The sequence below is a fragment of the Chelonia mydas genome, chromosome 4, assembly GCF_015237465.2.
Source record: "Chelonia mydas isolate rCheMyd1 chromosome 4, rCheMyd1.pri.v2, whole genome shotgun sequence".
NCBI classification, from domain to species: domain Eukaryota; kingdom Metazoa; phylum Chordata; order Testudines; family Cheloniidae; genus Chelonia; species Chelonia mydas.
In genome coordinates this window covers 25506827-25530989 of record NC_057852.1, presented here as the reverse complement: position 1 = coordinate 25530989, position 24163 = coordinate 25506827, and the positions used below count along the sequence as shown (strand labels likewise).

Below are 24163 nucleotides of genomic sequence, written 5' to 3'. Positions count from 1 at the left end.
CCAGGAGCTTTAAAGTATGCTTTACAGCAAGAAGACAAGAGATTTAACTACTCTTGCTACCCTGCTTACCTGCCAGTACTTCTTACGGCCAGAAACATGAATAAATAGCAATGGAATATTATAACCAGGGGAATGAAAAACACACAGCAACATAACATCATGGTGTAACTTCTGTTTGCTGGGGAATAGGTTACATAGTCCCATGTACAAGATATCATCAACCCTTCTGGCACATAGGAACCTAAGAAACATGAAAAGTAAATAAATATGTACATATATATATACACACACACAGTTTGTACAATTACTGGTGAAGGTCTAAGAACTGGATAGTTAACAAGCAAATGGTAATACTATACATGTGACCCTCACTGGCCATCCTGTACTGCATAATCACTTAACTGCTGTATTGAACAAGCCAGTTCTAGAATACGGAGAGCACCGATACAAAGCTGACATGCATCTTGTCTCCCCACTAGTCTGAACTCATTAAAAAAACTGCATCATGCACAGACAATAAGAAAACTGCTAGAAATCTTTGAGGGGGTCAACAAGCATATGGACACCGGGGATCCAGTGGATATACTGTCCTTAGATTTTCAGAAAGCCTTTGACAAGATCCCTCACCAAAGGCTCTTAAGCAAATTAAGCTGTCATGGGATAAGAGGGAAGGTCCTCTCATGGATTGGTGACTGGTTAAAAGATAGGAAACAAAGGGTTGGAATAAACGGTCAGTTTTCAGAATGGAGAGAAGTAAAGAGTGGGATCCCCTGGGAGACCAGTCCTATTCAACATATTCATAAATGATCTGGAAAAAGTGGTAAACAGTGAGGTGGCAAAATTTGCAGATGATACAAAACTACTCAAGATAGTTAAGTCCCAGGCAGACTGAGAAGAGTTACAAAAGGATCTCACAAAACTGGGTGACTGGGCAACAAAATGGCAGATGAAATTCAATGTTGATAAATACAAAGTAATGCACATTGGAAAACAATCCCCAACAACACATATAAAATGATGGGGTCCAAATTAGCTGTTGCCACTCAAGAAAGATCTTGGAGTCATTGTGGATAGTCCTCTGAAATCATCCACTCAATGTGCAGCGGCAGTCAAAAAATGAACAAAATGTTGGGAATCATTAAGAAAGGGATAGATAATACAGAAAATATCACACTGCCTCTACATAAATCCATCGTACACCCACATCTTGAATACTGTGTGGAGATGTGATCGCCCCATCTCAAAAAAAGATATACTGGAATTGGAAAAGGTTCAGAAAAGGGCAACAAAACCGATGAGGGATATGGAACGGCTGCCATGTGAGGAGAGGTGAATAAGATGGGGACTTTTCAGCTTGGAAAAGAGACAGCTAATGGGGGGATATGATAGAGGTCTGTAAAATCATGACTGGTGTGGAGAAAGTCAATAAGGAAGTGTTATTTACTCCTTCTCATAACATAAGAACTAGGGGTCACCAAATGAAATTAATAGGCAGCAGGTTTTAAACAAACACAAGGAAGTATTTCTTCACCCAACTCACAGTCAACCTGTGGAACTCTTCGCCAGAGGATGTTGTGAAGGCCAAGACTATAACAGGGTTCAAAAAAGAACTAGATACATTCATGGAGGATAGATCCATCAATGGCTATTAGCCAGGATGGGAAGAGATGGTGTGCCTAGCCTCTGTTTGCCAGAAGCTGGGAATGAGCGATAGGGAACGGATCACTTGATTACATGTTCATTCCCTCTGGGGAACCTGTCATTGGCCGCTGTCGGAAGATAGGATACTGGGCTAGATGGACCTTTGGTCTGACCCAGTATGGCCATTCTTATGTTCTTAACTGTCAGTCTTCCATGAGCAACCTTTTAAAGTACACCAAGTGGTACATGATGGCATTCTGAATACTGGCTAGGGGAGAGACAATCTATCCAACTGCTCCCCCCACCTCTCAATTACTTGTAAGAAGGTCATTTTCAGCAGACACGTTTAAGAATCTTTAATAATAGCAGACATGAATTAAAGGCGCATCCACTGTAACTGAGGGTCTTTTGAGATTACCTTGGAGAAGGTCTCTCATTTAAAAGGATACATAATGTTACCTGTGCAAATTTGATACAGGCTGAATCCTGGCAAAGTCTCATCCTAGAAGCTTACTTCCCCTATGCCTACTTTATAAATTGATATGTCCTAAAAAGATATAGGCTGGATGTGGAGGGGCAGGAGGAGAACCAGAGATTCTGAAGAGGTATTTGTGATGGATCTCAGCAACCACCCTCAGGGAAAGGCAGGTGAAGGGGCTGTGTGTGGGATAGGTATGTAGTGGTTAAAACTGGACTCATTTTACACAAGACAGATGCCAAAACTAGTCCCAATAAAATGTTCAAAGCCCCTCTGAAGCATTTCTAAAGCCGCAACATCTGCATATAAAATGCATAATGGTGTGGTCACTAGGTGGCTTTTACTGGCACTTAATTAGGATTTTGGACAACCTAAATTGGTCAATGTGTGTGCTCCACTCTTGTTCCCCACATCTGCCACATGCCTGTGCTGAGAGTGGAGGGGGAGAGAATGGCACAAAGCTGGCTACAGCAGCTTTTTGCCAGCTGAGGATTTCCTTGTGCTGGAGGAATCCTCTGCAGCTGGCTTGAAATGGCTGCAATTGTACTTTGCACCAGTGGAAGAGTAAATATCTGACCCAGGATATTGTATTAATTCTGGGTCTATATACGTGTGTATTAGAGCAGGAGGAGCAGGGACTGCTGTAGTTAAGACTGCATAAGCATTTCCTAACCCTTCCCTTCCAGTCACTCAGAACTTTCACCTTAGTTCAGTGGAAGGCCTGAGCTCTGCATAGGCAGACTCTTACACCCACATGGAGTTCTGCTGAGGTTTATGGGACTCTGTACCAGTGCAGGCATGTGCTCACACAGATTCCTTGGCACAGTCAGGGGCTTAGGCCCTGGTCTTGCAAGCGGACTAGTGGAGTCAGAACCTTATGCTCAAGCTGAGCCTCACTGAGGGTATGTCTATAGTGCAAATGCATGTGTGCGTGTAGTACGGGTAGGCATACTTGTGTGTTATCTTTAATCTAGCTGGCGCAGGTAACAATAGTAATGTAGATGTGGCCATATAAGGTTTGGCACAGGTTAGCAACCACAGGAAACTCTACTTGTTAGCTCCTTGCCACCATGGCAACACTGCTCTTTTCACCTCTGCTAGCTTGATTGAAGCTAGTGTGTGCACCTGAGCTGCATTCACACCGTCACCAGCTGTGAATACATACCCTGAACAGGGTTCCGTGCAGGCTCATGGATCAGCCTGATGGATTGGGCCTTAGATTTTAAACACTTTATAAGACACAGCGGTCCCTGCTTAGGTTGTGTCCCAGAGTGTGAAGCACACCGTCATTGCTTAACAAATAAGAAACAATCCTAACAGGCTATGCAGTAAAACCCATTACTCCACCTAACTCCTTTTCTTGATTATGAGCTGTAAATATAAGACACACAGTGCTGAATATCAAAAGCAGAGCTGTGGTTATTAGAGAGCGAGTGCAAGCTTTGGAATGGATATAAGCAGAGATGCTAATTAGAAGAAAAAAAATCAGTGAAGGCAAAGGAAAATAGCTTGAAGATGCTCAGTATAATTTTTCTTCACTGCATGTTAAATGAGATTTCTTCATTGTCTGACCCTTTTAGCATCAGAAAATCCTCTTCACGAGATGAAAGTAATTCAATTAGCATTTGCATGCTAGCTATTTTATTATGCTAACAGAATTTAGAGTATTCTCGCCATCAGGGTTAAACTGTACTGTTTTTGCTTTCCAGAGACAAGTCAAGGGAAACTTAACATATCAATTAAGGGATTTTGTTTTTTTTGTTCTCACTGCCCAGCTTTCCCTACCAACAACAAAAAAGAAAAATATCACTCATTACCCACTTCTATTTCTTCACTCAGAAAAGCTGAACAACAGTGGATGATGTCAGCTGCACTCTTTTAAAGTTTTTAGAGAAAGATCACTAGTATATCAGTGTATTCCTCCCTGTGCAGGGAGCAATGATATATTGATATAATGCACGTCTAACAAAGGCATAGTCACAGTCACTGCTGTGAAGGATGTGTGAGATGCCTGTAATATTTTATGAATATTAAGTAGTGTGTTTGATTTTTATTTTATTGTTTGCTATATGATTTCAAGGAGGTAATTCAGGCATCAGTTCACCTGCATGTAAGCAGGAAAGTGGTCAAACACTTCTGACAGACACCTGTTTACCGATACACCTTAAAAGGCCACGCAGAGAAGCAATTGCTTTGAAGTCTATCCTTGACTCCCACCTAGTGGGCCACATAAACCAGTTTAAACAGGGTGAAGAGACACAGGGGGACAAGGGGCAAGTCTACACTACAAATAAGTTGACCTAAGTTACGTTACAAACAGCCACTGCAGTAATTGAATCAGTTTCACACATCCACACTACGTCCTTGTGTCCGCAGTGCACATCCTCACCAGGAACGTTTGGGCCGATTTAACTACCAGGGTGGGGCATTGGGGATGGTTTCTGAAAGGCAATCACAGTCGACATAAGCAATGCAGCATCTACATCGACACTGCAGCAACCTAACTACATTGACTTAAGCGCTACACCTCTCGGTGAGGTGGAGTTATTAAATCAGTGTAGTGGGTAAGTTACATCGGTGAGACCTACATTTTAGTGTAGAAAAATGTAGAGATGGGTTGACGTAAGGCAGCTCATGTCAATCTAACTCTGTAGTGTAGACCAAGCCAAAGGATTTTGGGGGTGGATAAAGGAAAGCAGTCCCTAGGGGAGGGAGACACACACAGACTGCAGGGAAGCAGACTGAACCCAAATACCAGATGTGGGAGAGTCTAGATAAGTTAGGCCTACCTAAGCACTATGCCCCAATAGCAACTATGAGTGAAACCAGACAATCACTATGCTCTTGGATGAACTCTCAAAGGAAAATGATAAAAGACAAAACACCACATCACCTGTGGGTGAACAGGTCTCACAAAGTGATCACTCTGTATCTGACCTATCAGTCCTCGTCCTCAAAGGAAACCTGCACAACTCTTTCAAAAAAACGAGCCTGGGAGCTTAAATTCATAATTTTGCGAGACACTAAAAATCACGGATTGAATAGACACATTGGATTTATAGCTTATTACAACAATCTATAACCCATCATCAGTAATCACCCCCAGATGCTTCCCCCTTTCCTTTTCTCCCTATTACCAGAGAGGTGTTAACGGGTCACTTTATCTTGAATGGTTCCATGAAATATGTATTAACTACTTACGCTGAACCATCTGTTCCATCTTATATTTAGCTGTGACTTTCTGATTAAGTTTCCCAGACCTGAAGAACTCCGTGTGAATATGAAAGCTTGTCTCTCTCACGGACAAAAGTTGGTCCAATAAAAGATATTACCTCACCCACCTTGTCTCTTTCCTTTCCTGTGACAAGCACAGCTATGACAACACTACATGTATAAGCTTTAGGCAAGGCAGTTACGCACTTTGACAGGTTTTTAAATTTAAAAATGCTTCACTCTTGTTATTCGTTGTTCTTACTGTTGAGATTAAACTATGCTTTGCTTTGGAAAGGCTGTTTTATGTTGTCATGGCGTCCCCTCACTGGTAGGGTGTCTCCTCCTGGCTACTCTGGGGATTAGCTCCTTCCAGGTCCAACAGCTCCTTCTGTCACTCGTTCATGCACCCTGCTGCCCCGTGCAACTCAGGGTGAACGCTCTTCATGGTTTGGCGCTCCCAGCCATTTCACTACAGTGCCTCCCTTCTGGGGTTTTAAAATCTGATCACATGACTATCCCACAGCATCTTCTGCTCCCCTGCCCAGTCTGTGCCACTTCCCCCAGGGGCTAGTAGGGGAACCCGAGCCCACCTACTAACCCAGGTTCCAGACCAGGGACTATGTTTAGCCAACTGTGTTCTGCTTTCTCCCAGACCCTGTTGCTCTTCCCCTACACACCTTCCTACATCTTCTAACTCCCCTCTCTTTGAGTCAACCAGCCCACACTCCCTCCTCCCACAGAGTAACTGCAGACTACATAGCTCTGTAACTCCCAAACACACCTCTCTTCTCCCAGAAGGAAACTGCAGACTACCTCCTCTGCAGCTCTTTTCTGCTGCCAGCTTCCTGGCTTTATACCAGCCCTGCATGTTCCTTCTCAGCTCGGTCCCATCATCAGTCAGCCCCTCAAACCATAGCTCTCCCTTAGGTGCAGCCTATCAGGTGAATTCACCTAATTTACCCTGCTCTGCCTTGCGTGGGGGTGAACATCCCATCCAATCCATCACTGTGTTCAAATACTGGTCACAACTCCTGAAGGGAAGACTTGTAGGGCTCAAACCATTCATGCCTGCTAAGGAATCATTGTTGCTACACACGGTGTTGTACTCCCAGTCTGAGAGGAAGAAAATTGTGTGACTCCACCCTGAGAAACAAAGACACGGGCTTGTAACACAGAGGGGGTGTGCTCAGACAAACTAAGCAGCTTCCAAGGTGCAGATAGCCCTGGACAATGACAACTGTGTTTTGAGAAATCATCAGATGTGGCAACTGCAAGGCTGATCTGGTTTATTTTCTTCTACTGATAGCATAATATTGTTTTAACTCATATATTAGGAATTAGAGATAGAAAACAACTATCAGGTCACACTGCAATTACCCTGTCAGTGCAGGACTGTTCTACTTGCTTTGCCCAGTTTAATTTTACAGGACTCAGGTGATGGAGCTTTCACTAAGAGACTATTCCACATCTTAACAGACCACATTAGTAAGGATTTACTTCCTGACAAGTGGGCATCAGTGTAAATTTCAATGAAAAACCTCTGAGTGTAAATGGGACTCACGCCCAATTTTTATTGTTGTTGTGTTGGCACTTACGATGAAAGACCTTGCAAAATTTTACCGCAGGCTAATGAGTGAGTAAAATTTGCAAGCCTGATTAAAGGCAATAATTTTATGTGTTATTTTATTGACATATCCAAGGCTTTCAATTAAGCAGATCATTACTTACTATTACAAGAATTAATTGCCCCAGATATCTATGCTAAAGCCTTATTCAGAGTTAAATCCTACACAGTATACTCAGCTGTAAAGCTACTGATTACAGGCAGATGTCTTTTGCAGTGTAGCTCAATGCAAAGCCCAACTGCAGGAAAAATGCCATATTCTGTGTTCACGATAATTCAGTTTTAGATACTGGTAACAGAAGAGTTGTAAGACAGCAACGATGATACAAAAATGCGGTTACTGGGATATCTAAAAATAGCCTTATTTGTTATCTTTTAAAATAAAGCTAGTTAATAAACAAATCAATGCAGAAAACTAGAACAGCAAAGCAAGGCATGGAATTGTTATCTTAATATTAAAGCAAGAAGGCTATTGTCAGTTGTTATACTGCAAGTTCACTTGCAGTAAAAGGAATAACGTGAGTTTAAATCAGCACTTCATAAGATTGTGATGAAGGGGATGAGAAGGCTAAAATGCCTCTGGATTTATAGAGAATTAATAGTTTAGGATAATATTAGGTCTGTTCCAAAAATGGAAAGCATTTTCAGTGAAAAATTAAGAAAACAAAATAAAATGTGGATTTGTTTGTTTGAAAATGTGGCAGGTTTTAATTTTTCATTGAAATCAAACAAAAACATTCATTTTGATTCAAAAATCAAACATCTGAATTTGATTCAAACAGAAATCATTTCCCTCCTTCCCATTTTTGGTTTGACACTAGAAAAGGGGACAAAAGAGAGGGAAAGGGAGAAAACCCACGAAATCCAGATTACCTTTTATTTTGACCTAAAAAAGGTCAATTCTAAAAATACAAACACATTTTCAAGCAGAAAGTGGCATGCTTGTCTCAGTTCCTGAAGGGGAAAAATGAGTAAACAGATTTCATTACTATTTGTGATGACATTATACACTCCTGTTCAGTATGAAGAGGTTTTTCGGCTTATTCAAACACTCAGTGCACTCATTCAAAATATTCAAGTGTTGCTCTACTCTGAAAAGTGTTTGTGAACACAGTGTCACGGTCTGCCTGTAAGTAAAAATCCATCCACATCCCTGCCCTCAACTACCAGCCCTGCAAACTCAGCCTGAGGTTTCCCTTTTTTGTGCAACACCATCATAGAATCACAGCATCACCGAATATCAGGGTTGGGAGGGACCTCAGGAGGTCATCTAGTCCAACCCCCTGCTCAAAGCAATAAATCAATAAATGTCCTGCTGGCTAAATTATATCCTGTGTTACATCCCCATTGCACAGATTTAACCAAATGGGATTTAACAAAACATGTCTGTGAATGATGCACAATAATAAGCAGAAATCCAGCTCATCCATCTGTTTTGACGCTACCAGGCTCAAAAGTAGTAAGATGCTATTTCTATCACTCAAGTCAGTAGATATGACTGAATAAACACAAGGAGCCAGATCCTCAACAAGCGTACATCACATTAGCTCCACAAGTTTATGTCAACTGAAGATCTGACCCAAGGAATATTTCTGTTGAGTAAGAAGATATAATTTCTGCTAGGTCATTTCTCACAATGGAACCTCATTTTAAGATCATGAAGTAAAATCCCAGCAGTAGAAAAATTTACAGCCAAAGGGACAATATCATCAAGTTTAAGACCAAAAATCTTACTTGTGATAAATATCTAAGTTGAGACCAAGATTTTCAAGAGGGGTTAATGACACCTTAAAATCTGTAAAGCACTTTGAGATCCTCAGATGAAATCCTCAGAAGACCAAGCTAATATTATTGTTGCTTAAGGCTGACATTTTCAGAGATGACCTATAATTCTGAGTGCCTTGATTTTTTGGATGCTTTAAAGAGGCCCAATTTTCAGAAGTGCTGAGTATCCACCCACTAAAAATCCTTGAAGATGTCTCAAATTGGGCACACACAAAAAAATCTAGCATCCAAAAGGGACAGTCGTTTTTGAAAATGTTGGCCTTCAGAAATATTATTTTCCTCCACTGTAACACATTTAAGCTGAGGATTTTAGAGTGCGTAACAAATATTAATAAATGATAGTAGCCCTGCGAGATAGGTAAGTACTGCGATCCCATTTTTACAGACAGGAAAATTAAGAGACTGAGGCCAAGTGATTGGACAAGATCCGTCAGGAGTGGGGAGTCTAGGAATAGAATCCTTATCAACTGTGGCTCTCTGGCTCAAAGGTTTGTGCCTTAACCAGAAGACTATTCTTCCCCTGCTTTTCTCACATCCCCCTGCCACACTTAGCCAGGCTGTCTGAGAAGGGGTAAGGAGATGCCAAGCAGGGGAGATATATACTCATAATGTCCCAGCATAAGAGGTTGAGGGTGGAGAGAAATCTGTGTATGACCCAATAGATGACGGAAGTCACAACAAATGGGTGATTGGATGTATGTGTGGTGGGGAGGATATTTGGCAAGTGATGGATCTGTAGGTGTGGGGACAGGCAGGTATGCGGTGTAAGTGTGTGTGTGCACATGTGTCTGGAGAAGTTTAGTAGCAGAGAGTAAGAGAAGGTTCTGGCAGGCAGTGGAGAAAGAGAAGGGAGGGACAGCGGGAAGAGAAAGGAGGGAGAGATCATTTGGAAAAGAGAATGAAGGAAAAACTGGATCAGGAAGAAAGCAGGCCTTTAAAAAAGGAAAGAGAAAGGAAACTAAAAGCACAGGAAGCTAAAATTATTTATGATCAAAGTTTAATTCCAAATTAAATAAGTGGAAGCAAGTAAACAGTGATGGATTTTAGATGTAAATCTAAATTTTCAGCTTGGAAAAGAGGGGACTAAAGGGAGGATATGGTAGAGGTCTATAAAATCAAGAATGGCATGGCGAAAGTGAATAAGGAAGTGTTATTTACGCCTTCACATAACACAAGAATCAGGGATCACCCGCTGAAATTAATAGGCAGCAGGTTTAAAACTAACAGAAGGAAATAATTTCTTCACACAATGCACAGTCAACCTGTGGAATTTGTTGCCAGGGGATGTTGTGAAGGGCAAAACTATAATGGGGATCAAAAAAGAATTTGATAAGTTCATGGAGGAAAGGTTGATCAATGGCTATTAGCCAAGATGCTCTGGGTGTCCCTAGCCTCTGACTGACAGAAGCTGGGGAGTGGACAACAGGGGTCCATATTTGCCTGTTTGGTCGTTCCTTCTGAAGCAACTGGCATTGGCCACTGTCAGAAGACAGGATAGTGCTAAACAAGATTAGAATTGTCAAACACTTCCAAGGAAAAATTTAGGAGCCAGACTGAGATACATTAGCAAAGACAAGAAGGTAGGGGAATTTAAGGTCCTGATCCAAACACCGTTAAAGTCAATAGACAGAGTCGTCCTATCTTCAGTGGACTTTGAAGTAGGACTTAAAAAGACTTTAAATATTGTATTATGCTTTTTTACGTAATCTCTGTTCAGGCTGAAATGGAGATGACAAACTTTTCTCATTGAATAGGAAGACGTACTATTTTTCAGTATTATCTTTCAAAGCTACTTGTTTTAAAAGTGGGAACGCTAATATTTTACTCCTCCTGAGAGAGTCACTTCAATTTATTTATATAAGGCCAGTACAGAAGGAATAAAAATATTAGGGGTTAAGTCTCAGCCTTGCCTCAACGTGTCCGCCCTTTTTGCACACCCAATTTTGCATGTTCAAATAACCAAGGTTGCTATTGATTTAATGTAGATAACCAACTACCAGGCTGCATCTTCACCTCAGATATCTACATGACATTAGTCACTCCTGCCTTTATTTTTAAGCTCAGAAGGGAAGGCAGGCTTTTGATAATATGTCCCTTAATCTCTTGACGTAAAAAATGACTATCTGAGAAAGTAAGAGTGTGCTGACAACTACTGCTGAAGAGAGAAGGTACCTACCCTTTCTGACTTGAGAAGTACTGAGATAAGCCTAGTATGCCATTGGGGTATTTGTTCTGCTTGAGTATACCTGGAAAAAAAGAACACTTGCACTGCAATAGACTCAGATATACTATACTATAGCAACTACCCAGGCATTAGCTATATATATACACTCAAGAGTAATGCCTATGGCTGTTTTACACATCTCCAACAAAGCAAAAGCACCATAATGTACAAACACACACACAAAAGAGTAAACAACGTACTCCACCCAAGAAGTGGAGCCACGCTCCATCCCAGCGAGTAGAGCCAGACAATAACAATGATCTGCGATGTGTGTTTCTTGGAAGTCCACCGCATGGATTGCAGAGGCTTAGTGATCACAAGGTATCGATCAATGGAAATAGCTAATAAAGTCATCATTGAGGTTATTCCAAAGAGCGCCCCGCAAAAAGCATACAGGTCACAACCTAAACAGAAAAGTGGAGCGAAAGATTTTTAGTTTTCTAAACAAATGTAAAACTCTCTCTTATAGCCTGATGCAATAAACTTCCCATTTGTGATCACGCTGTTCTTGACTCAAGACACTTTCCTCATCATAGGAATTTATACAGCCTTCCTACATCACCAATTTATTTTTTGTTTAATAGGGCAAATATAAAATTAATATAAAAGGAAGCAGGAAAAATGTCCCACCTTCTACTGTAGGCTATGACTGAGAATCATTTGTCAATGGAAAACTGCCTCAAGAAAAATCCAATACAATTAAAGTTACATTTTCCTGGAATGCTGCCCAATATAATGACCTCAACTATGCTGAAATAGACATTTGTCTCCTAGAGACAAAAGGATATATCAAAAAATGAACATTGTTTTACGCAGTGTTGTTGTACCTCTGTTGATCCCAGGATATTAGAGAGACAGAATGGGTGAGGTTAAATCTTTTATTGGACCAACTTCTGTTGGTGAGAGAGAGAAGCTTTTGAGCTACATGGAGCTCTTCTTCAGATCTGGGAAACCTTACTCAGAGGGTAAATCTACACTGCAATTAAAAACCCATAGCTGGCCCGAACGAGCTGATTCAGGCTCCCAGGACGTGAGAAGAGGGGCTGTGGTAGAGATTTTTGGGCTTGGGCTACCCTTTGGAACCCTCCCACCTTGCATGGTCGTAGAGACTGAGCTTCTACACTGCAATTCAAAAGCCCTTCAGCCTGAGACCCATGAGCCCAGTCAGCTGGCACAGGCCAGCTGCAGGTTTCTAATTGCACTGTAGACATACCCAGAGTGCCACTGCTAAATACCGGGTGAAACAGATGGTTTAGCATAAGTAGTTAACACCTATTTCAAGGGACCATTCAAGGTGAAGCGGCCAGTTAATACCTCTCCAATCTAGGGGGAAAGGGCCACCCAAATACCCTGAGAGAACCTGCTTCAGTACAGAAATAAAACCCCTCCGACTGCCACCCTACACTGGAACCCATGCGGGGTATCAACAACAATTACAACCCACACTCAGAGAAGACCACATCATAAAAGAAATCAGGATGAATCCCCTCTTTAGGCCTTCGAACAACCCCCCAACCTCTCCAAGCTCACCATCAGAAGCAAGCTCCCCATAGACCACGATATACCAACTTTTAATGGCACCAGACCGTGCCAGAACAAGATACAAAAGCTACAGACCAGTGGTGGGCAACCTGAAGCCCACGGGCCGCATGCGGCCCATCAGGGTAATCTGATTGCAGGCCAAGAGACATTTTGCTGATGTTGACCATCTGCAGGCATGCCCCCCTCTCCCCCCGCAGATCTCAGTGGCCACGGTTCGCTGTTATAGACTTAGTTTCACTGCTATGATGATCAACACCCCCCACAACACACCTTTCAAGATCCATGGGTCCAACACATGCCTATCACAACATGTGATGTGCCTCATCTAATGCACTAAATGCCCCAGTAACAACTATGAGAGTGAAATGAAAATCACTATGCTCTTCAATAAATTCACATAGGAAAATGATAAAAGACAAAAAACAACGTATAACCTTTCACTTTTCACAGAATGACTGCTCTCTATCTGACTTCACAGCCCTCATCCTCAAAAGGATCATGCACACCTTCAGAAGGAGAGCTTGGGAGCTTAAATTCATAACTCTGCTAGACACTAACAGTTACGGACTGAACACAGACACTGGAATTATGGCTCATTTAAACAATCTGTAACCCATTTAATCCCATGCAGTGGTGCTGGAGCTCTGTTAATAGTGGGAGTGCTGAAAGCCAGCACCCTTACTCCTGTCCTTCCCCCACCCCAGCTGGGGCCGAGAGCAGGGTCGTGTCTCTGGGAGAGGGGGACCCAGACAGGGGTAAGGGGGCTGAAGATGGGGTCACAGCTGGGGGTGGGAGTGGGAGCGGGAGCAGGGCCAGGAGTAGAGCCCCAGGCTGGCAACCGGGACCCGGGAGGGTGGGGGGTCGGCAACTGGGAGCCCCAGGCAGGAGCCCGCATAAAACCTGGGGGTGCTGCAGAACCCTCCGCACCTCTAGTTCCCGCACCTATGATCCCACGCCTCCCACCCCAGACTCTTTCCCCAACCCCTTCCCCATATGACTGGAGAGGGGTTAATGGGCACTTCACTTTTAATGGTCCCTTGAAGTATGTGTTAACTACTCATGCTAACGATTCGTTCCATCTTGTATTTAGCTGTGACACACTTGTACCTTTCCCAGACCTGAAGAAGAGCTCTGTGTAACTTGAAAGCTTGTCTCTCTCACCAATAGCAGTGGTCTTATAAAACTTCACCCACATTGTATCTCTAACTTTGTTTTATATGAATTAAAAATGCAGAGGTGCTTTTGACTTCACGCCTATTTAAAAGCCTAGACAGAGAAAACAGCCACTGGTCCTATGAAATATGGTACAAAATGTTCTTTAAAGTTACAATTTTCACTCTGAGGCAGAATGATTTTTCCTTTGTATATTCTGCTAATAGACAAAGACAGACAGAGTTGCAATTTGAAGAATTTGACCTGGAAATCAGTGTCAAATAGTTGTTTCTTAGGATTTTCTGTGACACAGTGTCATCACACATGATGGTACACTAGAGAAACATGGTCGTATGCTAGAGACAGCACATAGTTCAAAATGACACAATTGACACCAAAAGTAATGTCAATGTCAGGAGCATGGAGGTAATGGACCAAATCCAGATAATTGTCCCATTTATGATCCTGGGATGACTTGTGTAAGCATGGCAGGCAGGATTTGTACCGATATCTAAATAGCAAAGTGGGAGAGACAAACAATATTGCAAGCCCAATGAATAAATCTCTTCTGCTGGTACTAAATAGGTTGTTTCAGGACCTGATTCACCACTGTGCTACTCCAGTTTTATGCTGATTTATTTCTATTGCTATCAATGGAATTATGCCAGCCTAAACGTAGAACTAACGCAATTGTGAATCAGGCCTTTAATTGGAGCTTGCAATATTTTCAAAGGAGCTAAAGTTTAGACTTCACATGCTTCCTTGTTTCGGGAATGAGAGAAGCAGTTGAGGCCATCATTTGGCTCTCTTATTTTGCGATTCTCTTTACTGATTGAATTCTCCCAGGGGCCTCGCACTGGGTTCCAGGTATACATTTTGAAACAAATAAATACATAATTCACTGTCAATCAAGAAAAAGAAAAAAACTCTATATATGGCTTAACAAATTATGAATTATTCTACCCATCATCAAACATGGTAACTGGCTTTACATGCTAAGTGGTCATGTGATCACTATGGTGTTACTCTTGAAGCCAGAGGTTTGATTCCTTTCATTCAAAGAACTGGAAGGGGAAGGAACCAAACCTATAAAAACACAAGAGGGTAGGGATTCAGTGACTTTGTGCCAGTCCTGTTGGTTGATGATGTCAAGACTCTGGCTTGTGCCTCAAGAGTCTTGTGTGGCTGCCTCCATGCCACAAGCTGATGGCTAAGATAGGTTCCCATGCAGAGGGAGATATGAAGTAGTATTGAAAAGTACCTATTTTGCCAAGTATCCACTCTTTGTGCAAACTGTTGATAAAGCAAATGGGGGCCTGAGAAGCAGACATCAGGAAGTCACTCACAGCCAAATTCATTATAAAGTAGTTTGGCGCTGTCCTCAGTTTCTTGTTGCTTAAAAATAATGCAATAAAATAAACAAACAAATAAATAAATACAAGCCAGAGAGTTAACTTTGTTTTTACTGTTTACTTAGTCAAAGAATCTGACACTTTCTAGGTTACAATTTTATGCTTCATTCATCAATCCATTACCACAGCTATGGATGTCAGGATTTTGGAACAATGACGAGGGGAAGAGGAAAGGATCTATTTTCCAACATTTTATCAATAAATGTAGAAATATATTGAATATACCCATCCTTACCACACTCCATTTTAACAGAATAGGAGAGAACTCTAAATTTCCTGAGAAACATGTTTTTGCTCAATAGAGCCGGATCCTGACATGTGCTGAGCACGCTCAGTTGCCATTGACAGCAGTCAGTTGAGAGTGCTCACCATTTCACAGGGTCAGACCCTAACAGAGAGTACAGCGTCAAAGGTTGCACATGGACGATCACTGAATTTTTAATAGCTGCTGTGCTGGTTTAATCAGTCACTGTATTAGCAGGACCTAACTCATTATTTGCAAAGTGCTTTTTGATAACCTGAGCATCAAAGGAGATACACAAGACCAAATGACATGTTATTCATTTAGAGTCTTAAATTATAGAGCTGTTTATAAGAAGCAAACCTCTAGACTACATACTTATAACTAAAACAGTAACTGGTGTGTAAAGAGACAAAGTACCACAAGGTACAATTACATATTTTTTTTTCGTCCAACGAGCACAGTAGTATTTATAACATTTGCATTAACTTGTATGCCACATTTCTGCCTGGGAGAATTGTTACATCCCAGCTATAAATCCTTGAAGATATACATGCAGAATGGAAATGCTGAGACAATTTTAACTGCTTCAGTGCCACCTAATGTAACAGGTACATGGGGCAAAATACACACTCATCACTGCTCTGTGTACCTACCATAATGATCACAGATGGGTTAATATTGCAATAGAATCTCCTTAGACGTTTTTAAGGTCAGGCTTGACAAAGCCCTGGCTGGGATGATTTAGTTGGGGATTGGTCCTGCTTTGAGCAGGGGATTGGACTAGATGACCTCCTGAGGTCCCTTCCAACCCTGATATTCTATGATTCTATGATCTTTATGATGTGCTTCATCAAAGAAGCTGAAGCAGTTTATAACTACAGTAGCTCATTGTGGCAACCATAATTTTATCTGACCCCTCCATTGTAAAGAAGTTTGTATGCAATGCTGATTCTACTCTCTTGGCTTCTAAAATCATTAAACTGGAAAGTGACTGTAAAAGTGGCACTGTGGAGCTTTCATCTCAATGATTTTCTGTGCAGTTTCTCATTTGCATATTCATTTAAATTCAAGGCATATGCCAAAAGTGGCACTCAGCTTCCCCAAAGCAGTGACTTGCATAGAAAAGCCTGATCAAGGTGTAACCTACATTTTCTGCCTACTGTAAATACTGCTGTCTCATCTCTCGCTCTCTCCACTCAATCTTTGTTGAAAGTTTTAGCTGCACCAAATGGATCCACCCTTCAGCTATCAGAAAGTGCTTCAAAGAAGCCATATACTAACTGTCCAACTGCAAAGAAAAAAAAACCCCCACATTTTAAATGAAAGATTAGATTTTGCAGGAAACTGCAGAATGCAGCAAAATGTGTGAAATTGCTACAACTGCAGTTTTCACAAAACCAGAACTTTCTTCTGTCCCTGATGTTAAACACTGCCAAGTTAAAAAAGCTATTTTTAAAAGAAAAATTTGCGTTATCTATTTGACTTGTAACATATCTAATGAGCATGCTCAGAAGTGATTTTCCAAGAGCATATAGTAATATTATCGAACCAATATTTTTTTCAAACTCACTGGCTGATGGAGCACTATTAACAGGTCAAGTCTCAAAGTTGAGCCATTTTTAAATTTTTGTATGAAGGGCAAAATAGTAAGTGTTGCAATAATATTTTGCCGTGGGAAAAGTATATCAACATCAGTCTGTGGGAATCAGTATCAAAATTCAGACAGCCAGGACTAGATTTACACTTTATGTGCCCCTCGGAACAGCATCTTCAGCCCCCCTGGCCCCCGCCCGCCTACAGCTGACCCTGCACCAATATGAATGTGAAACTTATTGTGTATTGTATCAAATTTGTGCCACCACAATATACTGGTCCCTTTCCTCCCTGCAGCAGCCCCTCAAAGCAGCGCTGCGCGCTTCCTAGCCCCCCTCTCTGCTGGTGGAGCAGTCCCAGGGCAGTCGGGGCAGCCAGGGCACAGCCTTCCCTGGAACACACGAGACCCTCCGCTATGCATGGCATTCCCAGCTTGAGCCAGGCAAGGTGCAATGAGGGAACTGTACCTCTCCCCACTGTGAACAGGCCCTGGGTGTCTTCTGTCCCTCGTGCAGCCCAGCATGGCAGCCACGCTCCTGCTCTGCCTGTGCAAGTGAATGGGGCACCAGCCACTCCAAACCCTGTCCTTCCCAGGCACAGGGCAGAGGCAGCTGAGATTGGGAAGTGGCTGGGATGCTCCCAGCACCTGCAGCAGCCACCCCTCCTGGCCATGGCTCAGAGTGCCCTCATGCGGGCTGACTTGGACCCTCACCCTGCTCCAGCCCCACATGTTGTGCAGCCACCAACCCATGCCAGGAGACAACTTTTCACTTTTAGGTGCTGCTACTGTGCCTAATTGGAAATCTGGCCCTGCAGACAGCTGACCCAGATTCATCCCTCTGCTGCTGTGAGCAAAAAAGATGATGAAGCCCTCAGATCTTGGATGGGAAGGTATAAAGGCTGTGAGTGCTGGCTCCACACCATGCTCTGCATGTCTCTCCTGATGGCAGGAAAAATTTCTCATAGGTGTCAGGCCCTTGGTGTGGGATGGGACCACTTCCTGTGCCATTGTTCTCCACTAAACCAGCCTTTCCAGACAGGTGTGAAAAAACACCCCCAAGTAGAATACGTTTTACCAGCCTAAATGCTGATGTGCACATCGCTACGTCGGTGGGAGCTGCTCTCCCGCCGACACAGTTACCGCTGCTTGTTGAGCTGGTTTTATTATGTCGACAGGAGAACTCTCCCTGCTTTACATTGTCATGAGCCATCAAAGTATAAATACAGACAGGAATCCTACTGTCTGTCTGCAGGCATGGAGAGCATTGATGGCATATCCTCATTTCATGTACCATGGCGCTTCCTGGATCCAAATCCCCCCAGCCCCAGCACCTTCAGGTGACTGTATGAGGCAGTCTTCATAGTATCTTTTACATATTCTTGGGCGGTAGAGGGTGAAGGGAGCCAGGGACAGAGCAAGAGAGAATATAATGGTGCAATTAAGCATTTCTTCAAATCTGTAATTTTAGTCCATCATAAAACAAATCCCACGTGTTTATTTTCTCATAGTTTTTAATTACTCAAAGGAAAAGGAATTTACAATGATGCTCCTAGTGATAATATGCACATGGTCATTTCTGCATCTTACATCATCAACAAATATGTGCAGAGAGGAAACTGATTCAGAATATTCTCACACACACACACACACACACACACTCTACTGTACAAACTCAAGTCATTGGGCTTGCTAAATCAACCATGTCTGGAACTGAATTTCTGTACCTGTAAAATGCATAAAAAACCAAAAGGTTTCCGGTAACTCCAATAGATCCAATTATAAGAACACAGGTTCCAGTAGCATAAAGGATATGATCAGGAACGTCTGCTTTTGTCACAGTGTGGTGACGAGTTCCCGTATCCAGGATCTGAAAAGAAAAGCAAAGGAAAAATAAAAGTTACTACAATCAGTGCTTTTAATCAAGTGGACAATTAGTCTATACACTGTACCTCCCTAAACACATGCTGCAAATTAAAACCAGATTCTTACATACCATTGAGACACTTTTGTAGGGCTGTGTAAAAAATTTGGCTTTACCATTGACAATGCTATATTCGTACTATGTGTAAACAGAGCACTTCATTCTCCAAGCCTCTCTACCCAGCACCTTTCACAAACAGCATACAAAAAAATGTAAGGCAAAAATGAACTACTAGACTATGGGAGAGATTGCAAGAACAGTCTCATATTTAAGATAAGAAGCTGGCACTAAATATATCTAGATACTTACTTTTTTGCTGGGGGACATGTGGATAAAGTTAAAGAATATGGAGTTTAAGGAGACTTCCTTATAAAATCCTCTTTTATTTATATTATTTAATATTTATGTCAAGTGCCATGATGCTTGCAAATCACTACCTATTTGGATAACAAGCTGAGGCCTCTGCTTGTCTGCGAAGATTTGTAACCACATCCTCTCAACCCACCCCCATCCTCTGTCTGTTCTGTCTCCTGTCTCACTGTAGATTGTAAGCCTTTTGAGGTAGGGACTGTCTTTTTTGTATGTGCCTGTACAGTGCCTAGCACAATGGGGTCGTGGTCTTTGACAAGTGTTCCTAGATGCTACCATAATACAAATAATAGTTTTATACATGTGCATGTTGCTTTACAGAGGGAATTGAAAGTACAGTACCTGCCCAAAGGAACTACGAAAAATAAATACATACAATCTTTTAAAAAATTGTTCAGGTCACCCGTTAATGGAGTTAAATTTCCATCATAATCCTGAATGACCTTTTTTGGGTTAAATAATACAGATTTCAAGAAGAGGAAAATATTTTAAAAATTGTCAGAGGCACAACATACATGTTAGGAATTATGAGATTAATCTGATTATATGAAAAAGGCAAAGATGTGTTGGCATATAAATAGGCATCATATTTTCTGAAACAACAACCCAATCTAAATTAGTGTGCATTCTATATAATGCAACATAAACCTCAAAAAAACCCAAAAAACAAAAGCTCATCATGCCTCTGCTTTTATAAGTAGCATTGCCAACTGTCAACATTATTTCTAACCTTATCCCTTCAGTTGACCTTGGGAATGACAAAGACTAAAGTTTCCTTTGTTTCTATTCCCCCCCGAGTGACTGATGGTACTGAGAACTCTACATGGAAAAATTTGAAGAAAAGAGGAAAAACAGCAGCTGTAGCAATGATTGTGTCAGTACAAACTCATTAAATAATTTTGACATTCCCATTACTGCCACAATCACAAGTGCATTAATAAAAAATGTCACCAATTCCCTGTGTATGGTTTTTTTTTTTTTTTACACAAGTTTAAGTCTATTGCTGACCAAATTCAGCAAACAAGATAGCCTGTGGCTAATTCACTCAGATCTTATTAGCATTGTCAATGAGATGACTGTGAATTGCCAGTCTAACAGATTATTTACTAATTGCTAATAGTGTGTTGCTCCATCTATAGCCATATAGTGGTCTTACAAACTAGTTCAAACACTAACAGTTTAGATAGTAGTGTTTGGACCTATGGCATTTTACACCAGCAGAGGATCAGGCTCACAGAGCCAAATTGTGCCCTCATTTGCACCCAGGGTTACACAGGATGTAAGGCAGGGCAGACTGTAGCCCGTAAGATCTAAACCAGGCGATAATACAAGCTCAAGAAGGTCTGGACTCTTCACCCAAAGGTATCACAGACCTAGTGGATTTGAAGAAGGTGAGTGAAGCTCCTCTTTTCAATTTGCCTCTCCCTAGTTCCACAGTCCTCCTTGATCTCTTTCTGACCTTTTCTATTACATGTTTTTCACCTCCTATTGCCTCAGTTCTCTACACAACCACCACCCTCCTCCCTGAAATTAATGGCAGGCCTGCATATAAACACAGATAATTGTGTGATCTTGTTAGTGTCACCCTTATCTGTGCCACCCACTGCTATCCTATTATTTACTATGGTATTGCTCATTGCATCTTACCTGTAATGAGATAGTAAGCTCTTTGACACAGGAATTTTTGTTTGTTCTATGAGGTGTCCAGTACATTTTGGGATGCTGTAAAAAATATAATTATAATAGGGCAGGTATGGGATGTGTGGGAAAGAAAAGGGCATTCGAATATAGGGTCTCCAAAGGACAGATAGCATTAGCAGAGAGACCTTACAGTCTAAGTCTAGAGTCAAAGAGGAGAAGCCCTTTTCTGGAAAGCATTTATTTTCTCTGTGAATAAACCGGCAAGAACTTGGACAGGCTGGGAGGAGGGTTTAGACATGGGAGATTATTTTATGGAACATCTTGGTAGAGAAGCCTCACCAGAAGTTGTAAGCACACTGTTGACTCATATTTAGCTTGTGATCCACTATGACCCCCAGATCCTTTTCCACAGTACTCCTTGCTAGTCATTTCCCATATTGTACGTATGTGACTGACTGTTCCTTCCTAAATGGAGTACTCTGCATTTGTCCTTATTGAATTTCATCTCATTTTCTTCAGACCATTTTTCCAGTTCATCCAGATCATTTTGAATTTTAATCCTACCCTCCAAAGCACTTGTAACCCCTCCCTGCTTGGTACCATCTGCAAACTTTATAAGTGTACTCTCTATACCATTATCTAAATCACTGATGAAGATATTGAACAAAATTGGACCCAGAGCTGATCCCTGTGGGACCTCACTCGATATGCACTTCTGGCTTGACTGTGAACCACTGATAACTACACTCTGGGAATGGTTTTCCAACCAGTTACGCACCCACCTTAGAATAGCTCCATCTAGGCTGTATTTCCTTAGTTTGTTTATTAGAACAGCCTCTCCACTAGTAGCTTTCTCCACCTTCTGAACTCAAAAATGAGAGCTGTTAACTTATGGTACAGCCAATGAGCAGGTACTGTACTATACAACTAACCCATTAGCAAGGATGAGCAGAAACGCCATGCCCGATATACGGTTTAGACCCAGGCCGATATTGATCCACATTGTAGACATAAATTGGGTGATGGCTCTCTTATGGAACTATAAGAGGATTTAGTCCAATCCTGCAAGGTGTGGGTTCCTGCTATTAGTTCCTGAGCAACCTCAATGCTCCTTGGCCATGATAGGAAACTAGGTTGCTCAGAAACTTTCAAGATACACTAAGAACCTTGCAGGATTGGACAGAAAATGAGGACCTGGGAGACAGTGGGTCCTGGAGAATTTTTTTTAAAAGACAGAAGTGGTGAGTGGATTTGTGGCTTCTCTTTTGGATTTGATTGGGTTTCTGAGCAGAAATCTTAAACAGTTAAGAAATTCAGTTAACTGCCCATATTGACTGTGGAAAAAACACAGAATTTGAGAAGCTGTCAGAATCATCTGAGGCTTTTTTTCCCTTGTTATACAACGTAGGCTTTTTATGCCAGAGTACATGCTCTTGGGCTGTAACTGAACCTCCACAGCAATGGAAGAAGGTACTCCATGTTTGGCTTTGGGATTCACAAGTTAATTAGGGACAGATTCTGTTTTGTGATTCCTGAGAGGCACAGCACAGAAGACTCATCCAGAGGACTGGGTGGGGACAAAGGCAGCCTTAAACCATTTTTGTGCCTCCCAGATTCGGACTGCTCCCAGATTCGGACTGCTGCAAGGACTGAAATAACATGCTCCACTCTCCCCTGTCCACCACCACCTCCACAGCACGGGTTAGAGCAGCCTCGGGGGCACAGATAATTTGGTCACTCATTGTTATGATTTTATATTTATCACCGTAATTGCTTCTTTATGAAAAAGTGGCTATAAACCCACTTTAATTTACATTTTCTTCCAGTTCCTCTGTATCTATGTTACAATATATAAGGGATATTGAACTCCTTTATATATTGACAAGTGGATGCATGTGGGTCTAAGAGAATCTAACAAAGTGCGACAGTGGGTTAACTATTGCCCAAAAGAAACATACAATCTAAAAAACTGATAATGCCATAGGAATAAACCAGTTATATTCTCAACATCACCTATCAGTAACCCCAAGTTCCTGGCATACCCAGTCTCATGACTCAATGTGTGGAGGGAAAATTACTAAATTGAGTTGTTTTGCAATTAATAGGACTTGACAGCTAGAATGTGATTCATATGAAGGCCTCACAGTCCACAGAACTAATCAATAAAAACAAAAATGTAATGATTGGTGAAGTTTATACTTTTGTTTTGTCTGTTACAAAACCGTCTAATTTTTCCACATGCATACTTTCATGCCTTTGAAGTTTGTCTAACAGCCTTAAAGTGCAAATTCTACTCAGAAAATTATATAAAAATGGCATCAGATCTGCTTTCTGGGTGTATTCAGAATTATATCTGCTGACAGTGATAAAAATATGTTTTACTTCTATTATTCCTGAAAAGTCAGCACAGATAGGAGAATGATTTGGATTCTATTCCTTCTTGCACATCATCTGCAGTCTTATGACAGGAATGTCCAGATGGTGCTGTGACATCGTCTTACAAGTTACTTTTCTTTGCATATGAGCAAATTTCTAGTCCTGGAAGGAATGCTGTGTTGTTTGCTCTGTTGTGGTTCCTTTAGGGGAACTGTGGCAAGCAGCTACGGAGTTTGCTCTCTGCCTTAATCTCTGTAACTATAGTCAGTTCTTGAGGCAGAGTTGCTCCCTGAGAATTGAGCATTGGTGTTTGTCTGAGAGTTCTTAAAGAGAAGATTGTTTGCATGCTGTTTGTGACCACTTCTGTTTCAAGACTTGTGTATATGTGTAAAAAAAAAACCAAGTTACACTAAGAATATATTCAAAGTCTGCACCGCTGATTTCTCCTCCAATCGGAAACTGACTTGTAAGACCCCAACATTTGCTACTACTCGGCAGAGGCATGGTGATAAAATTCTTCATTAAGTTCCAATTACACATCCATTAAACCTGTATTAACCAACTGAAAGCAATATGGTGGCACAGATTCTACCTTAGAGCCAAATCTGACCTGCACAGCTTTTATCATTGGTGATGGTCTGTGAGAAAGAATTAACTCAGATTTATCTGCAAATCCCAAATGGAGTTTCTGAGGCCGGCAATTAGGGAAAAATAAATGTTTTTCCATGGAAGCATATTTTATCTGGAAATCATTGAGACAAACACAATTTTATACTGTCATTTTTTAGTCACCATCCAGAATAGAAGTGTACTTTAAATTAGTGACGAATGCTAAGACTCTATAAAGTACACAGAAGATATTCTCTGTTGAGCAGGATAAGAAAGAGGACTTTTTAAACTGTACATGTATTTTTCCATCTTCCCTATATTTGATTAAAGTTTATGCC

The 24163-nt window shown here is 41.5% G+C and overlaps 1 protein-coding gene across 33 annotated transcripts in view; it reads right to left on the bottom strand.

Moving 5' to 3' along the window:
- Window positions 1–24163, bottom strand: part of LOC102931316 (melanopsin) — a 140942-nt gene that overhangs the window by 27429 nt on the left and 89350 nt on the right. For 27 of the 33 annotated variants that reach the window (XR_005225083.2, XR_005225081.2, XR_005225080.2 and 24 more), the window contains 5 exons: window positions 20847–20921; window positions 18634–18776; window positions 14921–15054; window positions 11166–11369; window positions 70–241 (listed from right to left, as the gene is read on the bottom strand). Coding sequence is in view for 28 of the 33 variants with exons in the window: in XM_037896889.2 (XP_037752817.1) it covers window positions 70–241; window positions 11166–11369; window positions 14921–15054; window positions 18634–18776; window positions 20847–20912 (719 nt within the window). In the remaining 5 variants the exon portion in view is untranslated. The remainder of the gene's footprint in view (window positions 1–69; window positions 242–11165; window positions 11370–14920; window positions 15055–18633; window positions 18777–20846; window positions 20922–24163) is intronic. The other 6 variants (XM_037896906.2, XM_037896910.2, XM_037896907.2 and 3 more) reach the window with 2 other exon arrangements.